The 20,923-nt window shown below is 40.4% G+C and overlaps 1 protein-coding gene across 1 annotated transcript in view; it reads left to right on the top strand.

The window, feature by feature from the left end:
* LOC140237557 (coronin-2B-like) overlaps window positions 1–18,448 on the top strand; it is a 120,188-nt gene extending 101,740 nt beyond the window's left edge. The window contains exons 5-11 of the mRNA XM_072317492.1: window positions 1,346–1,495; window positions 11,106–11,270; window positions 11,976–12,095; window positions 12,861–12,965; window positions 13,944–14,153; window positions 15,057–16,259; window positions 17,781–18,448. Of these exons, the coding sequence (XP_072173593.1) occupies window positions 1,346–1,495; window positions 11,106–11,270; window positions 11,976–12,095; window positions 12,861–12,965; window positions 13,944–14,153; window positions 15,057–16,259; window positions 17,781–17,909 (2,082 nt within the window). The 3' untranslated portion in view covers window positions 17,910–18,448. The remainder of the gene's footprint in view (window positions 1–1,345; window positions 1,496–11,105; window positions 11,271–11,975; window positions 12,096–12,860; window positions 12,966–13,943; window positions 14,154–15,056; window positions 16,260–17,780) is intronic.
* The last annotated feature ends 2,475 nt before the right edge of the window (window positions 18,449–20,923 follow it).

Below are 20,923 nucleotides of genomic sequence, written 5' to 3'. Positions count from 1 at the left end.
ACAGTTTGGTGGGGTTTTTTTCTAGCTTTCTATACACTTCCAAACCCATGCATGGTAGAATACCAGATCCTTCAAGAGAGATGAACATTCATTATCAGTTAAAACTGCCGTGGCATACCATATCCAACGCTGCACACTGACACTGGTCCGACAGTCCCTGACCAGTAAAAATCACTGGCGGACCAATAAGTTTTTCAGGAATGGACCAGTAAAAAATAGAAAAACTGGGTACCTACTAGTCTGACAGACAGGTCGGACTAGTAGAAAAAATGGGTTAGTGTGCAGCCCTGCCATATCAATGCAATATATTAAGACAGTGAAAATTGCCTTGTGTGAAAGCATTCTCTGTCAGCAGACATTATTACTGCCACCACTTGACACAAATGGGCATAGCATGGTATGTTTCTGTGCTATTTTGCTATGTGGTATACTGTTGAACAAATGCAATTCACTCAGGATCACCACTGTGATAACATAATTCAGCTTCTTTTTATCTTGCGGTCATTTGGTATTGTTGTGAAATGCTGTGAAAAAAAGACCTAATATTGTAATCCTTAGATGTGATGTGTTGATGGAAAAAATATCTGTCAATAAGTAAAGAACAACAAAACAAAACAAACAAAACAAAACAAGTCCTTTACTAAAGTAAACATTACTTGTTGGTCAAGAGTTTTCCATTTCCACCACTTGGAGTACCATATGATGTGAGAGAGGAAACTCTCTACCTACCAAGCACTCACCATGGAAAGTTTAATTACTGTTATCAAAAGCTTAATATAAAATTATGGAGCAGATCCTAATGAAATGATTGGTTGAGAGCATTCAATTGACCAGGCATTTATTTTGACAAACACATAGTTTTGCTGATGACTGGTCACAATTAAAGTGTAATGACTGCTCATTTAGCATGTTCATGTCGCAATGGTGACCAGGCTAGATGCCATAGTTTTTAAGTTAGATGTAGATTTAGTAACATATAGACTTTGAGATGAGGGTCATTTATCAAATGATAAGGATCTGCTATATCATTTTATAGATAAAACAAATAATGCACATTATTTTATCTGGGCAAGAGCATAAATACTCACACTTGGGACCTTCAAAACAGTCCAAACACCTTCTGGTATTGCCTGAGGCATGTTAGACTATTCCAACACTACCTTGTATGGGTAGTTCTTACAAATGCGCTCATTGATGTGTGTTAATTGTTTACTTATGATCCTCTTTGCTGTGTATATAATCGGTAGCATTCTCCTTCTTTGTTGACAAACAGTAGAATGACCAAATTACACCTCATGTGGTAAAGGATGACTTAAAGAGATCCTTTCCTTTGTGCATCCCTCAGGTGCGAATATGGCATATTCCGGAGGGGGGTTTACAGGAGAACATGGAGACCCCCAAACACGTGCTCAACAGCCACACCCGCAGGTGCAACTGCATCGAGTGGCACCCTACAGCCAAGAACATCCTTGCCAGCACTGGCTACGATCGGCAGGTAGGGACGGCGATTCGAAACTTGGGTGAATTTGTTGCGAGAGTGGACTTTAATTCTCATGCAACACAGTTGCAGCCGTATTACTATTAACCATACCCGAGTATTAACCACACCCCTTGGGTATATGTGCCATTAATAGTGAAAGAACAAAATATTTATGAGTATGTACACTTGTTTTCATTTCATTAAAAGTTGGTTCCGTGTTTGAGTGTCATCTGATTATGGCTGTGAGCGAGTGCACCACACAGTGCCCACGATGTTAGGAACAAGTAGTTTATGCCAAAGATCTAGGATCAAGTTCAGAATCTTTTATTTTTTCTTATTAAAACTAACAAAAATATTTGACATTCTTTCAACAGACATTGTAGAAAGCTTTGTAGATAAAAGTTGATTTAAACTTGACGATGTGGAGTTTTGAGGGAAAGCCATTTCTCAAGTGTCCCTGGCTGTGCAGTGACTGAAAAGATCTGCAACTTGCTGTTCAGTTCAGAGTCCCTGCATTGTGTCTCAGTGTGACCAGCACAGACGCATCAATTCTCATGATTTTCCCGAAATATCAGCGGCATCACAAACAATTTCATGCATCCTCGCAATTTGAGGAATATATTGACTCTTTCTGGTTATCTGGGACATTATGGTGATGGTGAGATAAAATTGTCACAAGTCCTTAGGATCATCTCGTCATGGCAAATTTCCGTAGCCATTGTGTGCTGAATCACTCATCACTCTCCCACAGGAATACGTGTTTTCAGTGATATTTTAGCACCAAGAAATCTCCATGGCAACCCCAGCACATAAATGCAGGCTGCCCCTGTTTTGATATTACCCCTTGAGATGCTGAAATGGCCCACAGCCACATTTCTTGATTGGTATGTGTGTATATGTGTGTGTGTGTGCGTGTGTGTGTGATGTTTGACAAACATGTTTTTGTTTTCTTGGTTCATATTGTGCTTGTGTCACTCTGCTCTCTCACTTAACTCTCCATGAATTCTCACTAGCAGCATTCACACGCGAGAGTTATCGATTTTGGCATCACGATGCGAAAATCGATTTTATTTGCTACGTTCATAGCCAACAAAAGAAATTCACTTGACCGCACAATAATGTGGTTTTAATGTTTGGAGTGCATGCTGAAACATTGCCTAGAGTATGACGGAGTTACCTGACTGTGTGACAGTCCTTATTTGTGGAGAGTTGCATTATTGGATTAAAGGAATTTGTTTTTGTTTCTGTGCATTCTCACATGCTGCATTTTGCAAATTATTGCGAGAGTTTTGAAAAAAAAAATCAAAATGGGCTGATTTTCACATTGCAATTATTATTGCAAGAGTGTACATTTGTGTGTGTGTGTGTGTGTGTGTGTATCCACATAAGAGAGTGAATTGTTTTGGAATATTTCACAATTATCAATATAGTGTAATCAAAGTCTGTGGATTTTGGGTGTATATGAAAGGGTGCAGTCTGTTTTTCTCGGCAAGTTGTGCAAAATTTTGTGAAATTTACCACTTCCTGCAGTGAGCACAGTTTGATGTGGCCAGAAATTTCTAGGTACTGAAAGGTTTAGTCCTATAATAAAATGTATGACCTGATTTCCCAGAAGTGTTTAGTTTGGCATGCTATGACATGAATTGTTTAAACTCTGTATGAACTTTCATGATGTGCATTCAAAGGAATCCATCAGGCGGTTGCATAAGGTTTGATATCTGGAAAGCTACCAACGAACGATTCATGATAGTATGCTCCACGATTCTTTGTGCTTGGATGTATATGAAATGGGAAGAGAAAAGGGAAAGGAAGAAAAAAAAAGGAGAGGAAGAAGATTAAGAAGAAGGAGAAGAAGGAAAAAGAAGAAGGGATAAGGGAAGATAGAGATAAATAGAAGAAGAAGAAGGAGGAGAAAAAAGGGGAGATGAAGAGAGGGAAGGAAAAGGGAAAAGAGAAGGGGAAGGGGAAGAAAAGACAAATAGAAGTAGAAGGAGAGGAGAAAGAACATAAACAGACATAGGAGAAGAAATAGAAGACTGAGATGGAAGAGGAGAAAGATGAACAGGAAATTACAATAATGATTATTTCAGGGTAAATATTTTCTGTTTTGCTTGCCTCTTTAACTCAGGAATTTCCAACCGAAACCCATCCTCTAAAATTTCCTGTTAGATGACGCTTTAAAGGGAATCGATCGGTAGATAATATGGTTCTTCGATGGAATCGATTTTCATTCGCTGCCCGGTGCAGTACATATCAAAACTACGACTAGCACCAGCCTGCTGGGATGGAATTGCCCGACAGCAAGGCAAAGGAAGTGGGTCGAAGGAAGTTTGGAACTGCTCAGTGGTCTTCTCCACTTGCAAGAGAGCCTGTTGTGCGAGCATTTTCCGAAGTGCTATGGAGATTCCCAAAGAAATTTCATTTGCCAGCCTTCGCAATACATCTCTGTCTACAACACGGTCCCTTTAGTATGAGTCACCCTTAGCACCAAATGGCATTGTCGCTGACCAAAGGCAGCAGTAGACATGTCCAAACTTGGCATTGCCAATTTGATATGGAGGGGATCCTCGCCCACCTCCTATCAAACGCTGAGTTTGTTGCCCATCCTCGATTGGGGGGGGGGGGGGGGAGGGAGGGGAAGGATTGGGCTACTAGAAGAGAACCATGTGTAGATTCTGAGATCTTTGGGGGCGGGGCAGGGGGGTGGGGTAGAGAGGGAAAAAATAGACAGGAAAGACTTGAAATAGAGAGGGAGACAGGATGTGAAAGAGACAGTATAGAGAGGGAGGGAAAGGGAAGAGGAGAGATGGGAGAGAGAGAAAAAAAAAAGGACGTATGTTTCAAGAACTGTTCAAATCATAAAAAAAAAAATAAGACTGAGGCTGATATAAATTTCATGCCCCAGACCATTAAATTGACTGGCATTTACAATTTGCTTGAAAAGGAAACATCTTCCTTGTTCCCTTATTCTTGTTTGTTTGTTTGTGTGTGAGTATATATGTGTGTGTGTGTGTGTGTGTGTGTGTATTTGTGGGAGTGTGCATGTTCCAATCTTGATCCATGCCATCTTCTTCCATTTCTCTCTATCTTTTTCTATACCACTGTGCCACTAATGCCCCCTCTTCCCCTGTTCAGCCCCTCGTATGTATGTCAAACTGTAATTACTTTTAGATGGAATATATGCAAACGTTTTTAATTACAGACATATAAATTTAATTTTGCTGTCTCTTGTTTCCCCACAGACTGCCTTCCTCATTCTCTCTTTCTGCCTCTGTTTCAGTCAGATATATTTTGTTCCCATTATCTTTTGCTTGATTTATTCCTCAAGACTCCCCATCCAGTTCGTTGTTAATCTCCATCATTTTCCTGGAAAGCACATCATCTATTTCCTTTCACATAACCTGTAACTCGATCCTGTACATATCACACAATCTTTGATATTTGACACATTTCTTTTAGTTGTCCCTTCTTCCATTCTCATTCTTCCCCCTTCCCATAATGCCTCATCTCCCCCTCCCCCCCCCCCCCCCTCTCTGTCTTTCTCTGTACTTTCTCTTTAATTTGTCATCTGCAGAACAGATGTCTGATACAACCAGAGTGGTTTCTGACTTTGATATTAAGCAACACATTGCAAGAATTATTTCACAGTTTCCTTTGCCAGCAAATACAATGCAAATAAAAGATACAAATACATTGTTTGGTTATGAAGATCATGGAATCATTGAAAGCTTTCAGATAGAATATCCAGATTACTGTAAAAACCAGAAGCATTCACAGCATGAAACTTTTTGCGAATTGGAGCCGATGTCCTTTTTCATGGTAGGAAACTTTTGCAAATTGTCACTGGCATTCAATGCATTGTGTAGACAAACCCTTTGCATGCATTTTACTTTATCAAATCTTGGCTATACTCCTGAAATTCATGGAATTCAAGTTTCATGCTCTTGAAAATTTTGTGGTTTTACAGTATTCTAATGAAAACATTATTTGTTGATTCTAAGCTTGAAAGAGATGCCATATGGGACCCCCCAGTGAAAAGTGGATCTGTCACCTCATGGGGTCACTGGTTTCCTGATTTCCTGAGGTTTGCAACCCTGCCAGTGTGGTCGGAAGGAGGAGAGCCGAGTAGAATCTTGATGCATACGTGAGAGCTATCGGTTTAAGTGTTCCCACGTGTGTTGAAGATGAAGGGTGTATGGCATGCCAACTGTTAACTCCCATTCTTGACTGAGTCATAGATTTGACATCAAGCTTTTTCTCACTTTTTTTCCACTCCCTATAAGCAAACCCCTGCATGGACTTTGTATGGAGACAAATTTCTACTTGGCATATATGTATATATACGACCACCCAGCTCAAATCATAGAATGGTTAGGATCTGGGTGAGTAGAATTAGCAAGAGTGACAACCCATTGGTCTGATGTTCTGTTTGTTATGGTATAAATCCTTAGCAGAGATGAAGGCAATATCAGCACATACGAAGTGTTCATGTGTGGGATGCCATTTTGGGATGTGAGGGAGTATCAACAGCTTTTACAGCCATTGACTGGTAGGATGGATAGGACTTGGGCCAAAAAAAAAAAATTGTTGCATTGGCGTAACCCGCCCGACCCTAAAAATTCCGCCGACCCCATGTCTTTTTATTATTTTTTTTGCTATCGATATCAAATATCTTGTTGATTGCGATCGCGATCGCACAAACCCGGAAGTGGAAACGGCTCTGGAGATATCGGATGTACGAGGGAGAGATCTAGCGCCTCGCATAAGCCTTCCTTGATCAGTACGTCATCTGTTTCCACCACGGACACATACTCTAACAAGATTTATTCAGTGTATACGTAGCATTCAGACTGCGATGTATTGTGCACAGTTTTGCCATAGGTTTCTTGTGTGGAGAACTTACACGAATCTGTATATGTGGGACTGTAATAGAGATCGCCGTGTGCGATGAAAAGATCGTACATATGGGTCAATTTGCATCTATCTTATCTAAGTCAAAATAGTAAAATATGAAGTGAAAACATTCAGGATAGGGATTTCAACATCTTTAAATTCTGTGAAGGGGTATACATGATTCCAGTAATATCGGCCTCATAAATGATTTGTAGAATAGATGAACACAGCACATTCGGTGCAGCAGTTGTAACTGTTTACTGAGCTGAGCACGAGTTTTACACGTGAAATGCAGGTAGCAAAAAAACAAAAAAAAAACAAAAAAAAAATCCGCCCGACCGACCCTATTTGAAAATCTCATGTTACGCCAATGCAACAATTTTTTTTTTTTTTGGCCTTAAGTGTGAGAGACTCTATCTGGAGGTTTGAATAGGAAGTGTATTGTAATTTGCATATGGCCACGGCTGAATGGAAACTGGATCATCCAAAAAGCACATCGGTCTTGGAAGCTCATCAGTCCGTGAGAATAATAAAATAAAAAAAAATTAAAAATGCCTTTTCTTACCATCATCTTCCCTTCCCCCTCTTTTTCAGCCTCCACCATCATTTATCATGAAACACAATCCACCCGGATCCCACAACTGACAATGATGAATTATTAGTTTTTTACCGAGATATGAAAAAGGAGACGTGACTTGAAACATTTTCATGATAATCTCAAATTCGATCTGTGGACCCATGAATACTAGCAACCTTTTCTTCTCCCTCTTAGTTAAAAAACAGAAACAAAAACGAAAGACAACAAATAACCCCAAGAGGGTATTTCTAGGTGTGCCATTCACACTGGCAGAAAAAACCTGTAAAAGAAAAGATGAAATTCTCAGGATAGGCTTGCCATTGTAACTTTCAGGTTTTATCGGTTAGCATGTGCAACCTGTTGCTCCTAGTAACAGATGCAGAACATGAATGCAGGTGATCATTCCCTCATGTTTGTGTGTGCCAAGATGGGAAGGGTTTGATCATGTAACTAACATCAAAAAAGTTTCACTGGCAAGCAAATAATAATAATGGAACAAAAAAGTAAAACAAGAAGAATATTAAAGATGCACTTTGGATACCACTTATCATTTTTTTTTTTCAAGATGAACAATTTATGCAAAGCAACAAGAATCAATGGTATTTCTGAAATACACACAAAAAAAACATTTTTGTTGGTTTTCTCTTGGGTGGTTTGTGGAATTCAAGGATGGTTGCCTAGCACCCTCCTAACGAGTGTCCAGAATGTAGGAAAATACAGCTTTTTCACTGCTTTGGTGAGATTCCCTACTGTCACAGTCAATTATATTCAGGAATGAAGCTCTGCTGAGCAATTTCATTTTTCTGGGAAGTTGGATGATGGTTTTTTTTAAAGTAAAATAAGTTGAAAGAAGACTTTGGACCTCTTGGAGAGAGTTCCCAGGCTTCTACCTTTCGGTATTCACACAGACCTAGTTCCAAGATTTTCCCCAGGGTAGAGATTTAGACCCCCCACACCTGCCCAGAGAAGGGGTGTGTTTATTCACCCTGTCCACCTGAGATCACCTTCTGACTCTACAAACGGCCAGAGTTTCGGTCATCAGTGAGGTGGTCGTTGATAGTTTCCAAGGGTGGTGGCCAGTTCTTGGCCCTTTCTACCAAAAGATGCTCGATCTTCTCACTTGATCGTTTCCTTTCATTTTTGAGGTTTTCTGCCAGATGCAAACAACCCATACAGGGTGAAGTCAAATTCAAATCTCCAATGAAGATGCAAAATGATATTTATCTATCTAAAATGTCATATTGTACAGAGAGACAAGGAAAAAGGGTTCAGATTCATTTAATACTCAATGCGCAATTTATGATATCATAAGCATGAACTATATCATCAGTAAATCTAGTCAACTGGACTTGCCTGTAATTTGGAGTAGTGACGTTTCATGTCCTCTCCGGGACGCTTCATGAGGCCGACTGATCTTTGGCGGCAGTTGGTTGTTGACCCATAACAGGGGCAGGGAATTTTGGAAAGAGCCAAGAGGATGTGAAACATCGCTACTCCAAATTACAAGTAAGTCCAGTTGACTAGATTTACTGATGATATAGTTCATGATATACTTTTACCTGCCAGTGGATGACTGAGAACATTCTAATTGTATCATAAGCAATTATAAAAAACAAACATTTTTTTTGTTTTGTATACAAATAGATAGATAAATAGAGATAGATAGATAGATAGATAGATAGATAAATAGAAAGATAGATAGATATACATATAGATACCATATTATATGAATGAGAATGAAGAATGATCACTTTGTTAGATGTAATGCCAGGACTCTCGAGGAGACTGCAAGAGATCCCAAATTACTTTCCATGGCCCAGTAAGCACAAATCTCATCTCAGGAGTGTTACCAGTGACAGAATTAATCCATTACCTAGCTGACATCCATTAAATTGTCCAACTGTTGGGGCCTGTGTAAAGTCTATAGACCCATTCACACTGGCACAATGAAATGCTGTACAGTGGTATTTGCACACTGTCACTATTTCATAATGTGGAGACAAATACCTTGCATAACACCTTGGTATTTGGGGCGGTAATCTAAACTTTGTGCGAAATATGCATGCAATATAAAGCGTGAATAGTGTAGCAATATAAAGCGTGAATAGTGTAACAAAATACCTTGCACCACATTGCTGTGTATTTCTCATGCAACCTGACACACCTCCTGTTTTCTTCCCTTATGAGATGTGTGTGTGTGCAGTGTTTACCTCAGAGAGGTATACTTCTGGGCAAGAAATATCACACTATTTTGTGAATGAGAATAGTACCAACTGGAAATACCAGAGTAACTGTTACCACAGTGGTGTTTTGCCAGTGAGAATGGTGACAACAAATTACCACAGTATACAAATGATGTTCAAACAGGACAGAGTGGATCAGTGAGAATTGGATGCGTGAGTTTAACTTTGGAACTGTTTAAACCCATGAGCGCAGCGAGTGGGTTTTAGACTGTTCCAAAGTTAAACATGAGCATCCAATTCTCACTGATCCACAAAATAGGCCTGTGCATCATTTGTGGTATAAAATGGGCCCGTAAATTCATGAAATAAACCTTTTTCCCCATCATGCATCCGGTACACCTACAACATTGTACAAGACTAGAGCCATGCGTTTGGATTTTACTAGACGCATGGCCATGCGTTCAGATTTTACTGGACGCATGGCTCAGTGTGGATCAGTAGAAATCAATGCATGACAATTGACCAATCAGATTGCAGAGATTCTAAAGCCCATTTTACATTATGTAATACCACAATATTTCTAGGGTGAATGCACTTTGCACAAATTTCAGAATGTCATTGACAGGAGGGACTAAGGGAATTTAGAGAGGATGAGACCCATCCCAGGAACAAAATTAATCACCAGCGTTAGCTTATATCATAATCCAAGATTCATAATGCCATGTGAGTAGGAGACACCTCATCATACTGGGTAATTTCTGTGTGAGAATTGTTTTAATGTTGTTATTGTGATGGTGGTAGCACAACTTGAATGTGAGCATTGAGGCATGAGTATTGGCATGCCGCAAACATTGCATTCATGCACTGTCTTCGTCACGCCACAGACGAAGTCATTTGTTCCAGGCGATTGGTTCGTGGCAAGACTGAGAAATTGATAGAGAATCCTGTTTGATTCACTTAGCTTCAAGTGTATCTAGAGCATGTCCTATGCATATTTGACTGAATTAGTGGGGGAGCAACTGAAGAATGAAAGGTACATGATTATCACCAGCAAACAAAATATACCAGTTTGCATAAGATTACAGACATTCAAGGTTTCATCATGTCCAACATACAAGCTATGGATGTTATTGTACAACACAAGGACGACTGTTGGATACTCCTGCCTGATGGAGAATGCAAATTTCACCATATCTCTGTGTACCTCGTACTCAATGAATAAGCAAATTAGCCTCTTATTCAGCTCCCTATGATACATGTATTGCAGTGGGTCTGTTACGCAGCTTTGATGTGCCAAGTGTGTTTCTCGTTACTGTCATAATGATCCCACTATGTGTAAGTGATAGAATTTGTACATCAAACCTTTTGACATGGTCTCTTTTTTTTTCTTTTTTCAAGGTTACATGTACATCTTTACATTGTTCTCTCAGTATATAAACACAGTAGATAAGCACACACTTTAGATTTTAACCTTTTTAACATTTTAACTTAAAGGGGGTGTACAGTTCTGGTTGAGGTGAGGATTTAGCTTTTAACTTTTGCGAGATATTCAAGAAACCACTCTATGAGATGTCAAAGAGCATGCAATTCTAAGGGGTATCAAAGTTTATTTGATGAAAATCGGTTTTGGAATGGCTGAGATATCCAAAAACAAGGTGAAACAAAGAGATCCTAATAAAAGGCGTGGCCTGTCGCCTTTTATTATTATCACTTTTTTGGATATCTCAGCCATTTGAAAACCAATTTTCATCAAATAAATATTGAATCCTTCTAAAAATTACATGCTCTTTCATATTTCATAAGAGGTTTCTCATCATCTCGCTTAAGAATGTTCTAAACCTGAATCCTCACCTCAACCAGTAATGTACAGTACGTCCCTTTAAAATAAAAAAAGAATTGAAAATGCAACAGAAGTGACATCAAAATCCAAGCACTGTGCTATTTGTCTTTATCTTCACCTGCTTTACTCCAGCTCTTAATATGGAATGTTCGCACGGAAGAGATTGTGTTTAAGATCGACTGCCACCCAGACATCATCTTCTGCCTCTCCTTCAACTGGGACGGCAGCCGCATCGCCACCACCTGCAAGGACAAGATCATCAGGATCATTGACCCCAGGTCAGGGGTCGTGACACAGGTGGGTGCGATGGGGAACATTCAGCATCAAAGGTTTTAAAGGACAGGTTCACCTTCATTATACATTAGGATTGAATGAATGCAGCATTATTAGCAGAACACATCATGGAATGTTTTGAGGAAAATCGGACAATCCATTCAAAAGTTATGAATTTTTTAAGTTTCTGCACAGTCACTGCTGGATGAGAAGACTATACTACAGTGTATGATGTCACATAGGTAGAATGATGTAAGGAAAATATTAAGAGAATTCCACAAAATTTAATTCTTTGAAAAAAAGTAAACATTCCCTCGACTCGCTACTGGCGTATGTTAAAGGTAATATTATCCCCCGTGCCATCTGAAAGAGGCAAGACAAGTGCTCTATTATTATGTGAGAAAAGTGAAAATTTGCAGCACATTGAAGCTTTGCAGTAGTGAATCATGACTCTAAATCAGTAAAATGTTGAAATTTAAACTTTTTTAGTTGAATTCTAAGTGAAGAAAGAGTAGCAATGAAAGAAAAGCAGACAAAATTATGAAATGCAAAATCGTGAATTGCAAGGGAACTAAGATATGTGCAAGACAGCTAGAAGCGACAATGGCATCGAGGAATATCACATTGCATCTGTGACAGGGCTTTTTAGCATGCACAGAAATTTTCAGCGCATTGGCAATACCGAGAATTGTTTCAAGAATTTGGTTGTTGTTGTTGTTCTGATTGTAGGAAGGAAAAGGCCACCAGGGAAGTAAAAGTGCAAAGTGTGTCTACGCCGGCGACACCGGACGCCTTATCTCAGTGGGTTCCACTCGCACCTCAGAACGTCAAGTCTTCCTTTGGGATCAGGTAAGAATTCCTCAGGATTCATGAATTTGTTCATTAATGTTTGGTTTTTTTTTTTCTGTTTATAGTTGATAAAGAATGTGGTTTCTTTAGGGTTCAGGTAGTTGCTTTTCATTCATTTCTTTGTCTGTATTGTTATTTTTTTTTTTTGGGGGGGGGGATGGGGAGTGTAAGGGGAATGTGGCTTGTCTTGATATGTTATCAAAGCCTACATGTATGTGATTTACAAAGGTTCTGACTATTGTCATCACAACCCAGGGGCAGTGATAATGCAGGAGACATCCTTACATTTTGCAAGGTGAACTGTGGTTTATGTTACACCCTTTGTCATACACCATGTGCAATACACCATGTCTGGTACACCATGTGTGATACATCATGTGTGATACACCATGTAGGATGCACCATGTGTGGTACACCATGTGTGGTATACCATGTGTGGTACATCATGTGTGGTACATCATGTGTGGTACACCACGTGTGATACACCATGTCTGGTACACCATGTGTGGTAAACCATGTGTGGTAAACCATGTGTGGTACACCATGTGTGGTAAACCATGTGTGGTAAACCATGTGTGATACACCATGTGTGGTAAACCATGTGTGGTACACCATGTGTAGTACACCATGCGTGGTACACCATGTGTGATACACCATGTGTGGTGCACCATATGTGGTGCACCATGTACGTAGCATGTACTGTGTACCACCAACCAGCTAAAGTGTTGTTTTTTTTTGCCTGTTTCATCACTTCCTCACATTCAGGATGATCTGAGCGCTCCCATTGCGAATGTACCCCTCAGTGCAGGAACTGGCATTCTCTTCCCCTACTACGACCCTGACTGCAACGTCCTGTACATCGGGGGCAAGGTAAGATAAGGAGTTTTCTTGATGAAGGGGGAAGGGAGGAAATTATAGCAAAGAAATACTTGAAAACAGAATGCACATGCAGTTTCCCTTTGGTGTTGGGTGTTTGTTGTAGCTGCTATTTGAGCATATTTAGAGACAAAATTTCACCCAAACGTAAGATGTCAAGGATGTAAATATTCCAGTGTGAGGGTTTGTTTGTTTATTTGTTTGTTTGTTGGTTGGTTGGTTTGATAAACTGTGAAAACTAAACAAAACAGAACCCAACCCAATCCATAAAAACAAATCACACACACACACACACCTTGAAAGGTATGTTTTGTTTTTTTAACTGAATTATCAGTTACTTTTTTTTATATTGGGGGTGTTGAGGCAGGATCTCCCAACCGTTCTGAATATGTAGGAAAGATTCTGAATTTGACCTTTCCCAGCTCTAGTTTCAATTCGAGTTTCCGATTTTTCTGTATAATTTCATTATACACACACTCCTATGGAAACTCCTCTTTAATCTTTTAATCCTGCCTTTTAGCCAATTCATCCTTATTTTTCAGTCAAAATGGTTTGGAGGTCTGAACAATGATACATTCACTGAACAAAGAGTACCTTAGGTACATGTACTCTCTTTGAAGTGATGGCACAATTACACTTTTATGTTTATTGGGTTCACACTGGGATGGAGGATGTAACTTCCCCTGCAATCTGGATGAAATGCAAGGATTATGAAACATGCTAGATTTCATGACTACCCTTTTACCATGAAGATGATAGGTGAGGATAAACTGAAGCTGCTCCAGTGTGAATCCAATCGCTTCAAAGAGAGTGTTCTTTGTTCAGTTAACCCGTTCCATCCGGGAACCTGGTGGCCAGTGTATTAAATCTACTTCACATGTGTGTTTTGAGTACTGGTATATCAATCCTCTATTTCTCAGCAATGTGGAAAGATTATTACATGATTGTTCTCTATTTATTCTTGTCCCTCAGGGTGACTCAAGTCTGCTGTACTATGAGATCCTGCCTGAGCCGCCATACTTTTTCTACCTGAACCAGTTTCAGACGTCTGGTCCCCAGCGTGGACTAGGCTACATGCCCAAGCGTGGCGTGGACACCAAGATCAATGAGGTGGTGCGTTTCTACAAGCTCCACGCCAGCAAGAACCTCTGTGAGCCCATCTCCATGATTGTGCCCAGGAAGGTCAGTCAGTTTATTTGTTTATTTGTTTGCTTGTTTGCTTGTTTATTTGTTTGTTTGTTTATTTGTTTATTTGTTTCATTTCCATCTGAGAAGATGGCTGGATAGCCCTTATGCAGCTGCACTAGCTGGTCTTCCATGGGATCCAGTTGGAAGTGAGATGGACCACTGCACCCTGCTTACTGTGATGAATGAATGAAGTGGGATCTTTTCCGTGCATGAAATGTGACTTTCGCACACACACGGGACCTCCATTCTATGTCCTGTCACAGGGACAGACTGTTTTGCCTCGTACCAGAGGGAACTGTATGATTACACGTAACATTGCTCAGCTAGACTCGGGAATCGAACCCGGATCATGAGGATTTGGGGGCAAATGCCCTTCCAACTGAGCCAAACCACCACCCAAGTGAAGAAATTTTCCCCTTCCAAAGTGCAGAGCTGTGTTAGCCAAGCCACGCCCACTCACCCATCTGACAAGGGTGTGTACAAGCTGAGGCCAGCAATACTGGAAGCCAGAATGTTAATATAAGTTGCCTTAGTTTCAGTATGTCTACCAAGTCAAGAGGATGCCTAGAAAAGCAGGAAACTAAAGCAAATTCAAAGTATTTTCTGACTGATGATGTTGTTAATATCATGGCTGTATGCTCCACCTGTGACTTTATTTTATCACCGTGTCTGTAATTAGAAATCATACTTTACAATCCAATATTAGTCAATTTTTTATATGAAGTTGGTATGTCATGATAAGCCATACTTAAAAAGACTTAATCTCCAGAGAGATAGAGCAAAGGATGAAAGTTAAGATTGGGGAGTCTGACATATACTCAAAAGCAATCTATCTCAGGTGTCTTTATTTCATATTCCTTATGTTTTTGTTCTTTCTTTATGCTCACTTCTGTCCAGGGGGAAGCATTTCAGGCTGACCTCTACCCAGACACAGCAAGTGACCAGCCCGCCCTCACAGCTGAGGAGTGGGTCTCTGGCATCGACGCTCCACCCCACCTTCTCTCCCTGGGTGGAGTGGCAAGGCCCATCAGCTCCTTCCCACCAGCTCCGACTCCAGCCAAAGTTCCCCTCCGGGAGTCCTCTGTCAAGAGCAGTGACAACATTCCAAAACCTGCCTCATCGTCGACCTCATCATCCTTCACATCGTCATCATTATCCTCCTCATCATCCGCATCGCAATCATCTTCGCAACCTCTGTCATTGTCGTCGTCAACGTTACCAACTGCATCCTCGACCATGATTGGCAACAAGCCCACTGCAATTGTGACAGGCATCAACAAGTCGGAGCCTGAGATTCAGCCCATCAGTGGGCCGGTGACGGAGACGATGCTCTTGCTTGAGAAAGAGAACATCAATATCAAGAGAGAGGACTCTGAGACGAACTCTATCAAGGAGAAGTCTGAACGTGAGCTCCTGGAAAAGGATACCAATGCCAGGATGTCGTCGGTCGATCAGCAGAAGCAGGATCAGGAAAATGAGTTGTCGACATCCTCGTCAACAGCGTCGACAACGTCGTCGAGGTCGTCGATCTTCGCCCACTGGAAGAATCGGGAAGCAGAGAGCCGCAACAGCAGTCCATCCCAGGTGGGCAGCTTCTCGAGGGGGGACAGCCGCAAGCTGCGCGACCATCCTTTCCGGCAGCTGGACACGAGCAGCCGGTCGTCCAGTGGTGAGATCGAGGTGCACCCAGAGCAGCGGCAGGACGACGCAAGATCTTCCCCCAGCTTCCGATCACCACTTTCATCGACCTCGGATGACTTTGAGGTGGAGCGCTCGCTGACCCACGAAGGCAGGGAGGTCTTCCGCATCAACATGAGCCCCACCCGGCAACCATCCATCGGTAGCGGCAGCCCATCCAGGCGTGCTCCGAATGTCTCGGACAGCACCACTCGGCGTCAGATGAGCATGTCATCGACTGAGCCAACAAGGGCGCCAAGCCTCACGGATACCAACCGACGCAGTGCCAGTGTATCTGACGAGAGGGGCTATTCATCTATGGCCAGCAGCATCGCAACCAGGTTCACCCTCAGCAGCAATGGAGACAGGAGAAACTTGGATGATGAACCTTTACTGACATCCAAAGACATGGGCATGGACCAGGTTAGTAACCCTGTGTAGGCACTTGGGTAAAGCTTGCCGAGCATCTTCATTAGCTTGATCTTTGTAAATTTGATGTTATTGCAAGTCTCACAGCCCACTCGGGCAGAACAGTGGCTCAGAGAGATTAAGAATCTCTGCTCATTGACACCTTTGCCCATAGGCAAAGAAAGCACTGAGCTGATTTGCCAATCATTGCATAAAGCACTGCAAAGGTTAAAACTTGGTTTGTCCTCGCTTGTTTACTCAGTTTGTTAGATGACGAACCCTGTAGTTTGTAGCCTTACTGGACTTGCTCCTTCAGCTGTCTAAATCCAAATGCTTCCAATCTGTCATGATAGGAATAAGTTGGAACCATTTCTCACTCATTGTGTGTCTGCATGAACAATTGTTTGAGATCTCTCTTTGTATATATCTGTGAATTCCATGCTTATTTCTTTCTGCTCTACAAAGAAGTGTGACTCTGAAGACAGTAGATAGTATGTTTGGGGTGTTTTTTTCTCCATCAAAAGAAACAATATTTGTTTTTGAAGTGAACATTTTGTTTCTTCTGAAGTTTGACAGAACATGCCATGTATACACTCCTTTCCTAGTTTAAAAGCGAAATATCATTTGGACTACAAAAGATAGATAAATATATAATTTCTTCTTTTTCTACTCTTTACTGGACATTGGTTTTTGATATACCATGCAGAGGTTGGCGGCCCCATATACTATATTTGTTTATATATTTCACAGGGTTTATTTTTGCGAATTTCACAAGTCGGGTGCTATTCGTGAATTTTACAACATGCGAAAGTAATAACTTTGATTCCAAGATGAATGTGACGTGCACACATAGATTTCTCCATCCATTACTGTACTCCATGATCGTGAGTTCAACCACTCACGAAATTGTCAGGAAGTTCAGATTGGCGAAAAATTAAACTCACTAGATACACATATATAGCTCATACAGTACAGTCAACCTTGCTTAAGTCGACCTTGCATAAGTCAAATAATTGCCTAAGTTGAAGGTCTTTTCAAGTCCTCTTCTCTTTGTATTCTTTTTATTTTAATCCCTTATAAGTTGAATTTTCTTCTAAGTCGAAGCTATTTATTGTATGTTAAAATCATTATTTACCATTTGCAGATGAAACAAAAACCCAGTTTTATAGTTCTAAAATGTAAGTTAGGGATAGAAACAGCCAATGTAAAAATGTTAATCAGTATAATTAATGTTAAGTATTGTTAAATATACAAAATGTGAACAATAGTTAAAATAAAATTGTTTCTGGAGTAAACCGTCTACAGTTATGGTTTATTGAGAAAAATAGTGATATCTCCTTAAATTTAAGGCTTTATTGCAAAATTTTTATATGGTAGGTTGTTTTGTGATACAGCTGACCTACACATAGGCATCAAATGTGAGAACTCCAACATTTTTAGATCACTGCTCCCAGTGGTGAACAGTACCTTTAAACACTTTCTCATATATTCCTCCTCACCATCATCTTTTTGCCCCTCTTTCTGATCTGGCTGCAGCTGCGCAAGGCCTACCTCAGGCAGCAGGAGGACATTAAGCAGCTCAAGTCCAAACTCCTCCTCAAGGACCAGAGGATACGGCAGCTGGAGAGGGAGATAGAGTCGCTGACCAACGAGTCCAACGCGTGATGAAGGAGGAGGTGGGACTGATGCACTGGCTAGGTAGGAGAGGGCATCGCGAGAGTGGGTCGGAGGACACTCGTGCATGGGAGCAGTGGAAGGCGGTGACAGAGATGTACTCCGAGCTTCTTCCAGAGCTTGGGGAGCCATTGCAGAGGACGCTTTCTTTGTTGGCGTTATGGCTGCATCGTCGTGTAGAATACGTTGCTCGGAAGACGGAAAAAAACATTTGTTTTGAGTGTTCTGTTGTTTTTTTATGTCCAGAGTGACTGCTGATCCGTTAGTGGTGCTCAAATCTCCAACGGTATGAAGCAGGTGAAAGATTAAAAAAAAAAAGTTTGTTATAGAGTTGCTGCTATCTGTTTGAAGGATATGAAATGATGCGGGGTCGTGCCATCACACCCTATATCACTATGATGTTTATAGTGTTGGTGTTTTGTATCTTACAAGTTCACACTATTTACAGTGCCATGCAAACTCTTTTGTGGAATATAAAGGGACCATGCCATATTGTTGTATCCTTTTTGTCAATGATCATTGTAGCTGTGTTTGGGTTTTTGTGGGCGGGCGGTTGATGCGAGCAAGGAAAATAGGATAAAATATTCTTTTCATTTTAGCAGTCGAGGAAAACTCCTCTTCCAATTTTTGCGTGTCTTTCACTTTTATTTGATGCAAAGATGCAACAAGATCTTATGATTTCATCCTGAAATTGAGTTAGCACAACGGGTAGCATGTACTGCTGTAACATCTCACTCATTGCCATTGCCAAACAACAAAAAGAACAACCAAAAACTCATAAACACTCCATTGCTAAAACTCATAAACACTCCATTGCTAATATACCAAGGGGTTTGTCAGGGAATGTATCAATTGAGTGATTCTTGTGGTACTCATGATTGTACGTCTGCTTTCATTATTTGCTCCGCATCCATTAGATTTGCCTACCAGTATGTTTATTGCTTTGATCATGTAAGGATACAGCTGTGGATTTAGTCTAAAGTGGAAAAGACTATTTTAAAATGTCATCCCTCGAAAAAGAAATGTGCATACAGTGAGTCGTATGGATGGATGTGAATTGTTTTGATTTGTATCATTCTGTTTTATTATGGTTTTCTTTTTTGTTTTTGCATTTCTCAATCTTTTTATGTTACCTCTTCATCATTTGCTTAGAGGCATCATGGTTTGTTTGTGTGTTTTTGTGTTTGTTTGTTTTTAATCCTATAAAGTCTTTCTGCATATACCTCACTGAAATCTTCAAGTGTCCTCGCTGGTTGCTGGGAATATTTCAGTTTGGATTCTTCTGAAATATCTGTGAAGAAGACATTGCAATTAAGGGTTATTTTGTCTTTGGGGAAGAACAAAACAAACTTACAACTGTTAGTCAATGATGATGATTTTGTTTCAAGTGCATTTGACAATCATGTTAACATATTTCTTATTTCAGTTTTATCACCAAGCATTTGCTTTGTGCATCCTAACAATGCGTCCGTGCCAAAGACGGAGCTAGACAGTAAGTCTGCAATGAAGTATTGTGAATATTGATATGCTAGAGGTCATCTTTGACTTTATGCTGATATTTTGTCATTTTAGAAGATCATAGGAGTCTCATTGGTTTTTGAGACAGATACATGAACCTACTATGCATAGACCTACAACTTGAGGTAGTAATAAGCAGCAAATCGCAAAGGGCTGTTTCAGTCACTCTATGCATTGCGAGCACAAAGTTGGTAATACCTCTCTGGATTTGGTTCTGAGGAATACATGCCAATCTTGAGATATTTCAGGAAGTCTAATAGTTTATTTGCCCAATCACGCGGTCACGTTGTTCGTAGCGGATCTTTGCCTTGAGGTTCCTGACTGGATGACAGGGGCATGACAGAATTATGATCAGGTGGGACCACATGCACGGTGATTGCATGAGTCACAACATCGGTTCTTACTATTCATCTTTTGTCATTACAGAGGCACACTAACAGCTCTTCCCTCCCCTTCAGTAACACTCCAGCTCGAACTGAAGTGCATGAAATAATGATGCTGGAGGAAAGCAACCCTTTGTACAGCATTTTGCTGCAGAGCTGACAGGAGGCATTGATATTACGTATGTCTCTCCTGTCTTGCCATACACATCACATATGGGGTTGTGAAATTGGCAGAAAAGGTCTTAGATAAGTTTCCATGACACAAAGCAGGCCAACTTGTGTTACATAGGAACATGTCTGCGCTTTGCAGGGAAGATTGAAGGACAGGTTTGTGGCTAGTAGGTGTTAATCTTAGTGCATTATGACATCATGCTTTTGTTGTGGATATGTTTATGTGTTAAAGTATGTTATGAAAGATCTGCTTCTCTCATTCTGTAGATTTTTGTTTGTATTTTTGTCTGTCATTACCATTATCTTGTCAAAGTTTCTTCATTGGTCTACTTGTGCCACTTCTCTATAAAGTCCACCACCACCACTACCATCATCATCATCATCATCATCATCATCATCATCATCATCATCATCATCATCATCTTTATCATTGACTGTTATTATGATAAGTATCCTCAGTTGCAAGGGTACCATGATTTTTGTGTCTGCTGACACATTATGATTTCCCAATTATGAATATTTCTTTGATTATGTTTTTGATGTAATAATGTTAAGAGATGTGAATACTCCATTTTGTTCATTTCCTTTCCAAAATATAAATTTGCTGTCATTGTCACCTCCATTAAGTACCCAGTGATCATCATCATCATCATCATCATTATTTAAAATCAGCATCAGCAGTAGCAGCAGTAGCATCAGCATCTGTGTGACTGGCTGTTTTCTGCCAAATTGAGAGTGAATGTGCATTTTTGAAGCACTCATATCATTGTCTACACTGTATTACATCTTATGCAATACATCCCTTGATTAGCTGCACTTCAATATGACATAACAGAATGGATGCTTTGGTCAGAAAGGGAGTACAATGCACAGGTTTATTTGTTTGTTTTTTAAAACACAGGGCATTCCCATAGCATTCCAAAAATGCTTTGG

Source organism: Diadema setosum, chromosome 14, assembly GCF_964275005.1.
Source record: "Diadema setosum chromosome 14, eeDiaSeto1, whole genome shotgun sequence".
In the NCBI taxonomy this organism is placed as follows: Eukaryota; Metazoa; Echinodermata; class Echinoidea; order Diadematoida; family Diadematidae; genus Diadema; species Diadema setosum.
Note: the sequence above shows the minus strand (reverse complement) of the source record. Positions and strands in the feature narration are given on the sequence as shown.